The sequence below is a fragment of the Numenius arquata genome, chromosome 2, assembly GCF_964106895.1.
Source record: "Numenius arquata chromosome 2, bNumArq3.hap1.1, whole genome shotgun sequence".
Classification (NCBI taxonomy): domain Eukaryota; kingdom Metazoa; phylum Chordata; class Aves; order Charadriiformes; family Scolopacidae; genus Numenius; species Numenius arquata.
Genome location: NC_133577.1, coordinates 51,291,678 through 51,303,241, shown reverse-complemented (window position 1 = coordinate 51,303,241; position 11,564 = coordinate 51,291,678). Strand labels below are relative to the sequence as shown.

The 11,564-nt window shown below is 44.7% G+C and overlaps 1 protein-coding gene across 23 annotated transcripts in view; it reads left to right on the top strand.

Annotated features, from left to right (window-relative positions):
- The first annotated feature begins 3,053 nt into the window (after positions 1-3,053).
- NRXN1 (neurexin 1) overlaps positions 3,054-11,564 on the top strand; it is a 728,940-nt gene continuing 720,429 nt past the window's right edge. For all 23 annotated transcript variants that reach the window (XM_074168426.1, XM_074168417.1, XM_074168423.1 and 20 more), the window contains exon 1: positions 3,054-3,792. In XM_074168426.1, the coding sequence (XP_074024527.1) occupies positions 3,054-3,792 (739 nt within the window). The remainder of the gene's footprint in view (positions 3,793-11,564) is intronic.

The window sequence follows — 11,564 nt, the reverse complement described above, 5'->3', positions numbered from 1 at the left end:
ACACACTCACACTCGCGTCCTTGCCCCTCTCTCCCCCAAGCGTGTCCCCCGGCACACACCACGGGCTCCTGGCTCCCTCCCGCCCCACGCAGACCCTGTCCCTCCTTCTCTCCTCTGCGCTCCCGCGCAGTGACGGCCTGCGCCCCGCGCACCTTGCGGCCCCCGGGCCCTTCTCCCCGCGGCACCTCCCGCAGTTCCTCCCCACCCACCGCTTCCCCCGAGGCGGGCAGCGACCGGACCAGCCCCACGGGAACACACACACATGCACTCCCCCCACCCCGGCGTCCTCTCCCCACATACCGCCCTGCAGCCCCCCCCCCCCTCCCCGAGCCCTCCCCTCCACACGCACACGCTCCTCCAAGTGAATTCTCATGCCACCACCACCCCCCCCCGGGCAGGCACGTCGTGTCTCACACCACCCCCCCGCTTCTCCGTATCCCCTCCCCACCCCGCACGCCCCTAAACCCGCTCCCACACCGCCCCCTTCCCCTCCGCCGCAGCGGGGGCCCCGCGGCCGCCCGCAGCCGGTGCACCCACGCGGGCTCCCACTCGTGCACATGGCGGCTTTCCCACTCCGCCGGCGCGGAGGCCGCGGGGCGGGAGACCCTCCCTCCCTCCCTCTCCCCCCGCCTTCCTCCCCCCGGGCGCATCCGGCAGCGTCGCGGCCGCTCCTGCCGCCGGCGGGTGCGGGGACCGGCCGCCGCCGCCCCGTCGGGCCGCGCAGGGCGGAGCTGGTCGGGGTGTCGGAAAGCGGGAGCGGCGGCGCGGTACCGCAACCGCCACCGTACCCAAAAAGGCGGTAATTGGGAGCGGGGATGGGGCCGGGGGCCCCGCCTTTTGCCGGAATTCCCCCCGCTGGTGGCGGTGGTGCGAGAGGTGGCTCCTGCCGGGGGGCGGGGGGGGGGGGGGGGTCGGGGCGAGGGAAACGCGGGGGCTCTCCGCTGCCTGGGCACGGCTGGCCTCTGCCCGCCAAGTTCGGGGGTTCTCCTTGCCTCCCTTTTGCTGCTCCTGCCCACCTCGCGTGTGACAAATAATAAAAATAAACGTGTTGACATTTAGAGGAATGAAATTAAATATAAAGAGAGAGTAGGAGGTGACTTCGCGGCTCTGAGCGTGTCAGGTGCAGGCATCTGAGTGAGGTGTGTGCCTGTTTTAAAGCAGGTTTCCCCCTGGCAGGCTCGTTTCTGCCCCCTCTCCCCCCGCACGGACAGGCACACACACCCCCAGCCCGGCAATGGGCTTGGCAGCAGCTCTGGCCATGATCTCCTGCCTGCCCAAGTGCTGCTGGGGAAGAAACGGGAGGCAGGGGAAGCGGTGGGCGAGGGAGGTGTCCGAGATCCTCTCCTCCATCAGGAGAGATCTGCTAATACACACCTTCCAGAAAAGATACAGCGGCTTGGGGGAGAAAAACCAGAGAGGGGATCCGCTCTGCTGAAATGCTTTGAATGCAGAGACCTCTTCAGAGGAAGAGGGTGAACTGTGGCATATATATATTATTTTTAAAATGAGGAGTTGTCCTCTTAAATAAGGGCAGCTGAGCAAACATACATAAAATACTGCAACTCATTTCAGAGGACTAACACCTGGGATTAGCTGATCTGCATTGTGAATAATGTCAACATCAGAGCTGGCTTGAATTGGATTTTCCCTGCCGTAACAGAGACTATCAGCAGCAAAAGAAACCAGGTGGCAGAGAAAAATGAGGTTTGAAATTTCCAAAAAGCCTTCTAAGAAACCATTGCAGTTCTTCCTCACCCCATGAAAATAAACCAGGAGGTGTGCTACGTACAGTGAAGCCTGCCAGTTCCTGCTGGGAGCTAAGTCCACTTTATATGTTTCTGAGCTGTATTGGAAAGAACTAGAAGCGGGCTTGGTAGCGTCGTCTGCATTAACGGGACCCTATAGCTTCACAGGTGCCGGTATTTCCATACATAAATTACAATAAGACAGATTGCAGAATAAACACCTCCTTTTCTTTTTAATGTCGTCCTTGTAACAATAAAATACGCTACTAAAATATTAGAAAGTTTTGGAAAGGTAAGTAGTTTACGTATAGATTATACCGTTAAGATGCAATCTTGTATAAGCATATACATTAAGTTTAGCACTGCAAGTTATTATGATTTCTCAGTAACTCCAGAATTCCAGCAGCAGTTCGTTTTCCTAATGACGAACAGCAGTTGAAATGAAAAAATTAATCACAAACGTCCGCTGTTGATCAACTTTTATGATTTAACATGTTATCGGTCGTCGTTTCTTATTATTCTGTTTCGATTCCTTGCAGATTAGAAACAAAAACGATAGAGGAAAATCACACACACGCCCCCCCTGGATCTTAGCCGTGGCCTTTCGTGAGCGAACAGAAGAGGAGCTGTCAGGCTTTGCATGTCAAGTAGCCACTCGGCTGTTTGACAGCTTCTGGGTTTCAACCCCATTGGGATTGAGGCAGCTCAGGAAACCATGAGCGATGAGTCCTGTCGTCTGCTGACGCTGCTCTAGCACCATGGCAGACAGTCCGTGAGCTGACAAGAGGATCCGTCCTCGGGAGGCAGCGCTGGGGATCGGTAATTGGCTTCCTGGGAAACTACAGCTGGCGGAGAGGATGTAAAAAGAGGCGCGCACGCGCGGGGATATCGCTACAGTCTTTGCCGAGCTGGTGGATCCGCTTGGAGGAGGGTTTTGCCACCCATCTTGGTTTCTCTCCCGCTTTGGTAATGTTGGCTTTGGGGAAAATTTCTGCTGACTCACCCACCCCTGGACACCTTTCGGGAGGCCCGGCCGACCAGTGAAGAGACCCAACGGCGCCTTCACCCTACCGCAGGTCCCCGCCGCCGGCTGCCGGCCACCCCCCACGCTTGACCCCATCCTGTGGGGCACCCCCCGGCCCCGGGGAGCCCCCCGCAGTGACCCCCGCGCCCGGGGCGGGGGTGAGCGTGCCCCAACCTCCCAGCGCGGCCGGCGCCCGGCAAGATTTTACCCTGTCTGCCGCCGGGGCCCCAGCGCCGCCCCCGGCCGGCCCTGCCGCCCCGCTCGCCCGCCCCAGGCCGCGCAGGATGGGGGCGGCCCTGGTGCGGCGCGGGGGCTGCCTGCTGCTCTGGCTGGCCCTGCTGCTGGGCTGCTGGGCCGAGCTGGGCAGCGGGCTGGAGTTCCCGGGGGCGGAGGGCCAGTGGACCCGCTTCCCCAAGTGGAACGCCTGCTGCGAGAGCGAGATGAGCTTCAACATGAAGACGCGCAGCTCCAGCGGGCTGGTGCTCTACTTCGACGACGAGGGCTTCTGCGACTTCCTGGAGCTCATCCTCACCCAGGGCGGGCGGCTGCAGCTCAGCTTCTCCATCTTCTGCGCCGAGCCCGCCACCCTGCTCTCCGACACGGCCGTCAACGACAACCTCTGGCACGCCGTCGTCATCCGCCGCCACTTCAAGAACACGACGCTGATCATCGACCGGGCCGAGGCCAAGTGGGTGGAGGTGAAGTCCAAGCGGCGGGACATGACTGTCTTCAGCGGCCTCTTCCTCGGGGGGCTCCCGCCGGAGCTGCGGTCGGCCACGCTAAAGCTGACGCTCTCCTCTGTCAAGGACCGGGAGCCCTTCAAGGGCTGGATAACGGACGTCCGGGTCAACTACACGCAGGCGTCGCCGGTGGAGAGCCAGGAGGTGCGGCTGGATGACGAGCAGAGCCGCCTGTGCGCCAGGGAGGACGTCTGCCTCAACGGGGGCGTCTGCTCGGTGCTCAACGACCAGGCCGTCTGCGACTGCTCCCAAACGGGCTTTCGGGGGAAGGACTGCAGTGAAGGTAAGGTGCCATTTCAGCTCGCCCCACCGCCCCCCCTCCCCATCGCTCCATGGAGGGGACGGGTAGGAGGGCCAGGCCTGCATGGAGTTTCATCTGTACGAGTGGATCTCCCTCCCTTCCCCTTCCCTCCCCACCCCGTCCCCGGCTCCCCTCTTCCCCGGCCTTCCCCTCCCTGCCCTCCACGTGTCTCTGTGGCTGACCATGGTGCCATCACTCTTCTGTTCTCTGCAAGTCCGGGCGACAGGAGGAGGAGGATGGGGGGGTTATTCGGGCGTCTTCCAGAGGTGGGGTGTGATCTGGGGCTGTTCTCAGCAGAGGAAAGGTGGGTCCTGGGTGCCGGGTGTCACCTGGGAAGGCAGGGGGTGGCCGGCGTCACTCTCGGCCAGAGTCGAGGGAGGGGATGGACGCGCTTGTCAGAAGCAGCTGGTGGCAATTAGTTTTGGGAGCAGGGAAAGCGATGCTGGGGAGAATTTTACCTGATGAAGTGCAAAGACGGCCTGGGTTTATTTTTGTAGGGTAGGGGAGACCCCGAGTCTTCATTGTATTGATATTTGCCTCTGCTGTGTCGTTGAAATAAAATCAGTGACTTATTTGTGAATTCCTTAAATTGTTGCCAGGGAAGAGGAGGATTGAACGGAGGATTATGTTTTTACACGAATGCGAACGGTGCTGCTTTGCGATGTATTCAGGAATTCACCATGCCAGTCAGACAGGGAGAATACAAAAGGGCAAGGGGCGAGTACGTACTCCAAGACCACAAAATTACTGAATAGTTTTATCAAGGAAGAGGGAGCTTAGAAAAACAGCAGCTTCCTGAAACCCATCTGCAAATAAATCACTGGGTAAAATATTATTCATATTTTGTTCCCATTGTTTTTGGCAAATGGAAGGAGTGTGAACATTTACTTTGCAGATTCATGTAGGACTTTTTTTTTTTTTAAATATTATTATTTTGCTAGTAAATGTACCATTGCTTGCAGCTCCTTAAGCATAGAGGGTACATACGTTGTGTACCTAGAACAGGATGTAAAGGTATACGGCTGAAATAAGAGGAGATGTATCAGAGGAAAATATAATCATGTCAAAATTGGAGAGCAAAGACCTAAGTTTAGAATGGAAAAGGTAAATATAAATAAGATATTATCAAGGCCAAATGAAGATCTTCACTGAGTGGCTGCATGACATTTATGGCTGAAGAATTTGCCTTTATCATTTCTAGCAGATTTCACTCATTATAAGAAAGAAAGCATCATTTGTGACTGTGCTTTATTATGTAACACCTTCTGTCCTTAGTGTCAATACTCAAAACGCTACAGTCATTCTGCATCCTGTTTACTTTATCAGCTGTTTATCTCTCATCTGCCATTCGTTAAAAAATTCAAATCCTATTAACTTCTAAAAATAATTTTTAATAAGTAAAGATAGTTTCAGAAAATAAAACGTTTGTGCTTTCAGTAGCACACAGTCCCAGAAACTGTAAAATGAAATATCTTTTATATTAGGTAAGATCATATCCATGGATTTAGTATTGGGATGTAAATTTTTAATATGTGATACTACTAAATACATAGGTATATGTAAAATACTGAGTTGTTTTAGCATCTCTAAGTTAGGCCATATTATAAACCAAAAAGAAAATTATGAGGTGTAGCAGCTTGGTTAAAGCAACAATACTCATTTATGTACCCTTTACATTAAAACATAGTTTATTTATTTGAAGTTTTTTTGAACATGTAATATTTGTATGAAAAAGTTCACATAATTGCATGTAATACCAGAGAAATTCTTATCTTTACATCATAATAAGATCACTAGCTATTTTTAAGGAACATTTTTATGTTTAGATTGAATGGGACCGTAATACATGTATATGTTTATATATATTAAAAATTGTATACAGCTTATAAGAAATTGAGAGGCAAAATAATATTTACAGTCTCCCAAATTTAGGGTAAAATGCTGGCTTCATTCAAATACTAGTGGTTTTACAGTTGACCTCAGTGGGATCAAGATTCCCCTCATATGTCCCTTGACCACTAAGAAGCCGTATAAAATAATAGCAATATTTACAATTCGCATACATTCTCAACAGAGGATCGTAAAGTATTCAGATTCTGATTTCATTTGAAACAGGAGGCAACATTTCCGCTGGTAGCAGTATAAATGGAACTAGTCCTCCAGTTTGTATCATCTGTTGATTGAGAAAAGACAGTAACTGAAATTCACATCAGTCGGGTTTTGGTGAAGGGAGCAGTAGCTACTCATATGTGCTACCAAAGATATTGAACTATTTTATAAATGATTTGATATTCTAAGAAATAGAAGAGGCAGAAGGATGAGTAAGACCATCATGTCTGCCAAGGAAGAAACCCTGGCTATTGTTGTTTAGTTCTTTATTGCCAACACATAAATTAGGCTGTTGGGTTTTGATCTTTTGTTCCTAGAATGTGTGAAAATCCCACAAAGCTTAGTAAGAGGTTGCCATTGCTGAAGGATGCAGGATCATCTCAGACTGCAGTGATCTGGAGGGGTCTTGAGTTTTCACTCTTTTCTTGTCCTACTTTTTGACTAAAAATGGTTTAGATGGAAAAAATCCCCAACTTTACCATTTTTATCTGAAATCGTAACCACATCCTATTTGATACCTTTTCTTTAAAGGTTAAAGATGGTCATTCAATTCTGTTCTCCTTGGATGTTTTAATAATTTGGTGCGGGGGGGGACACTTGGATTTAGCGTGCTTTGGAACCTCTGCAGTCTGGTAAAGCCCCATAGCATAATGAGGACTTGAGAAATCAGTAACAACAGCAACAAAGAAAACCTTTCCAAAATTTTCTATCCTGACTTGCACATTTGAGAGACAAGAAAGGATTGACTTAGTTTCAGGCCTTAGGATGCAATTTTTAATAGCACTTACGTTATTTTCAGGAAAAATTCTGGTGGGTTTTTTTTCCAGATTTTCATCTTTGAAAATCTCATTAGTTTTTCATGAAGTAAAAATTTCTTATGGGAATGAAGTTTAACCAAGTTTATTTGGTTTGGAAAATAAGTTATTCCCAGTAGGCTTAACTGTCCTTCTACCTGTCCAAATCAGGAGTAGCTTCATTTATGTTACCTGAACTACACCAGTGTAAAACCAGTGTAAGCTAGGAAAGAATCAGATTTATTGCATTCAATTACACTCTTTGTTCAAACTGGATCTAAGCTCTCTTTAGTGGGAAGTTTGGCATGAATCAGAAAAAGGACTGGAGTTTCGCTTGAGTATCAAGGGTGTGCAGTCTACAGCACAGAAAAACACAATCTATAACAGTTCTGCTGTTGATCAGTCCATGTGCTTATGAGTAAAGACAGTAAAAGAACCTTTGAAAAGAGGAAATAGAATCTCTATTTAGTACTGAAACAGGGAAGGGAATATTATTTCATGTAATAAGAGTGACTCAGGAGAAGGAAAAATACACAAAATCATGATAAATTCTGTTAGGAATAAGACTAGCATTAAAATAAACTCTGATTGCATATCAATTTTCTCATAAGTTTTTGACATATATCACAATCTTCTATTCAGTGAAAATTACATTATTCCTTGAAGTGAATCAAATTGGTATGTCTTGATTCTGTCATAGGGAGAACTGTTCATTAAAAAGACTGATCTTTAAAATCAAATTTTTAGTGAATTAAGTCAGGGTCCTCGAAGGTAGGGAGAATACATGATTCATATCAGTGAGCCTTCATATTCCTCTTCTCATTTTGCTCCTTATGTTAAAATTTCAGAACAAAAAAAATATTTTAAATATTAAATCTATAAAATAGTGACTTTCTGGATTTAGAAAAAAAGATAATATAGTTTTCCTTTCATCCTCATTTATATAAAAATAACCTTATATATCCTATCTGAGAAAATAAGCAGATACCTCTGAAGGAGGAAATAAAAGCACATAACACACTTTGACTTGGGAGAAGTTTCTCACTGACCCCAGCTTCCTATCACTCCACGCCCTTCTGCTTTTCTATATGTGTAACTGCTTGAAAAAATTGCATACAGGATAACTTACCTTTCTGAAATATAGCTGGCTTACTTGCCTCAATATTAGCATATAATAGAGACAGTTACTCTGTGAATTCAAAGTATTCCTGTTTAGAACATGTTTTATTTTAACGGTTCTACCGAGTTTGTGTTTTGTGGGAAAAATGAGGAATGTTCATGCAGCTGTTCACTGTAAGCGATATTCTTCCTTGTCAGATATTCAGAAGTTGATGCCAGCTATGGTTTGAACTGTGAAAGTGATTTGTTAAGGAAGCAAATTCCAGATGTCTCAGGCTAGCCAGCATTTAGATTTGTTTGTTTGGGTTCTGAATATATTACATCAATCTTTGCTGTGCCTATCTGCTTCTTCATGTTAACTTTTTAAGTCATCCAATATTTATATCTTTTTGAAAAGTTTAATATTTTAATTCATTCAATTCTCTTATACCTTGAATAAAACATATAAACATGTTTTGGCATTAATTATCTCTTGCAAGATACATGTTGGAGTGCGCAGCAATGCTCTTGAACTCATTGCCTGTAGTCGGTCTTAATCAAGTAGCCACCATGGTCTTTATCCTTCTTGAATAGTTAGCTAAATATGCTTTGAGCTAGTAAATACTGTGAGCAAAACTTTGCTTTTGATTTACACTTCAGAATCTTTATCTACAATACACATCTCTATTACGTGATCTGTATTTCTTCTGCATGCTGAATTTCTTGTCAGTGATAGTGACCACTGGGGTGATGTTGATTTAGAAGGAGGGCTAGAAATCCACTAGAGATTACATTAAGGTTCTGTTGTATTTACAGATGATTTGATTAATTTAATAAGTGTTTTAATTTTATTTAATATTTTTAAGCAGTGACTTTGTCAGTGTAGAAACTTGAGGGCAGATAGCCAATTAACACCAAAGTCTTTCAAAACTGTATTAAATCTGTGCCTTTCGCACAGTTGTATGAAAACAGAGTCCTTATGTCAGTTTAAAGTAGAATTTTGCATCATTTTCCTAATGCAATTTGATGTATTATTTTGTTTGCCAGGACTCAGCATTATAGGATATTGATTTCAATATCTGCCTCGTGTAAAATCACAGCAATTTAAATACTGTGTCACTGGTAATTAGGAATTGGCAGTCTGTTTTATATTATCTTCTAAGAAGGCTACTTGTTGAATGTTGCTAATCCTTTCAAAATGTTGATATTGAAATACTTCCAAAAGACCACTTACACATAGAGCATACATCTTAGTACCCCAGATCAATAATATTTTATATAGTGAGGTTATTGCTTCCCTTTGTGCCTAGCGGAGATGCAGGGTCCATGTTAATTTTAGGTCTATATTGTAAATTATAGAATGCTAATATGCTAGAAGAATTTACATCTAGCAGCATAGGACCTTGTGTCAGATTGGTCACATTCATTCAGAATTTCAAAATTATATAATAAAATTGTCTATATTTTAATGTAATTACATTTCTAGGCTTTACAGGCATTTTTGACCAAATGTACTTGATCTTTTTTCTCCGCTTCAGGTTGGCTCCCTAGGAGTCTTTTAACAGTAGATGCTAGCCAAGGAGTTGTGGGAAAACATTTGGATTACAGAACATATAATTTTACCCCATCATCATTACTGAGCTGATGGATGGGAATAGGGAAACAGACTGGCAAGTAAAACCAGTTCCTGATAGAAATAGCTTTATGTAGAGGCTGACATTAAGATATGCAGCTTTGAAGAATTATGCTTCTTTTAATAAACATACCAAAATTGGCTGGTAATTTAAAACAAAAAGGTTCATCCGGCTCTCTTGTTGAAATTAATACAGTGTTTTGTCTTCCAGAAAGCTTGATGTGATGTTACTTTCAGAAAACATGAAACCATACCAGCTTCTGGAAAAACACTTTGTTTATTGCGCTGTAGTTGAAAATTGCGTGCCTTCATAAACATATGATTTTACAGAATAGTGAAGGGCATTCTGAGGTTTTGTGTACTACATTGTATCTGAGGAGTAAATTGTAAAGACCAAAGTGTACTTCTTTCAGGGTATGATTTGGTGGAATGTAACAAACATACCTTTAACTGTGCTGTTATGTATAGAATACACAAGCAAAGTCAGGGCACATGATATCTTTGATGCCTTTATTTAGTTCTGTGATGATCAGGGATCATATTTTAATCTTTTACCAAAATTTTTTTTTTTTTTTCCCAGAAAGATGTGCACTTTCTGAAATGACACTTTCTCCTTCTGTACTGTGGTATCTGACTGAGAAGAATTTGTATGTGGTGGGTTCATGCTAATGTCTAGTCGTTCTCTTGGGTCTTGGTGTACTCAGTAGAACCAATGAGCACTTCAGGGCACAAAATACCTGTTAGTAGCTGATGAGTGAGGTAGGAAAAAGCACACGGTTTTGATAGGACATTGCTTTCTTATTGACCCCGGCCAGTTCATACCACTTCTACAGTTTGGTTTCTCCATCTGTAAAGTTAAGCTAGTGACGCTTCATACAGGATTTTTGGTAGGATTTTCTTCCTGGCTGTCAGGTGCTTGGAAGATCAGAACTTCTATTAGGCATCTAGTAGGGGAAATCAAGACCTGAAGCTCCCCTTACTGTAGTGCAACCTTTTTAGTTCACAGAACTGATACTTATCAACTGTGTTTGAAGTTGCCACCATTCCTACTGCCTATCTATCCATAGCTGAATGGTCACAATAATGTGGTTTTTTCTTGTGCACAACTGGTCTGCCATTGCATGCTTTCCATTAGTCTGACTAGATACTGGAAATGATGTAGCTTGTCAACTGCCACCCGCTTTTCCCTTGACAGTTCAGCTCTTCTCATGGTTGTAACAGTTACCGTCCTTTGCAATGTCATGACACCTGTACAAAAGTCATCCTTATTACTATAAAAGAATTTAAGATTTAATGCCTGAGGATAGTGGAGAACTCTGGCTCCAAGTCAATGATCGTGTAAATTTTGAAAAGTTTCATTCTCTTTTGTTTTCAGTGAGATATCTGGGGGGTGGAAGCGGGAGGTGGCCTCAGCCATGCCTTGTTTGAGCTTGTAAAGAAATAAGAGACAGAGGTATGCTGGCAGCTTTCTGGAAGAACAAGATTGTATGATAGGATTGTAGATTTCTTTAACTCTATGGAGTTGTTTATGAATCTGGAACTATTTAGTTAGTTCCTATTAAGCAGCAAATTTGGCGCCTCATAGATAGCTGAAAAAAACAGGTTCTGTTTTCATTTTCCATTGGAATCAATTTGAAGTCCCATTGACTCAAGTTTAGAATTAGGGCAAACCTAATAACCTGCTGATTCTGAACTTACTATTCAAGTGGGAATATGAAAACAGAGAAGATCTAGGGCAAATTAAATAACCTGCTGATTCTGACTGTAGTATTCATATGGGAATATCTATAGAGAAAAGACTCTTCATAAATTTGCGTATTTATTACCATCATCATCATTATTTATTAATTTCATATATGGTTATGAACCATATGGTAAAAGTAAAGTTATGTGACTAATTTTGTTTTACATTTAAAGGACTCTGTAATTTGTAGAAAAATCTGTTTCACCAAAAAAGTGGGCGGTGTATTCCATAGAATCACTTCTGCAGTTGCTGCCACTACAAACTGTGGAACAGTGTATTTTGCATATGTAAGTGTTACATACCAACAGTGTCGTGTAGGTATGCAAGTTGCAGATTGCTTTTAGTCTGTGGTACAATGTACAAGATCTTGAAATGG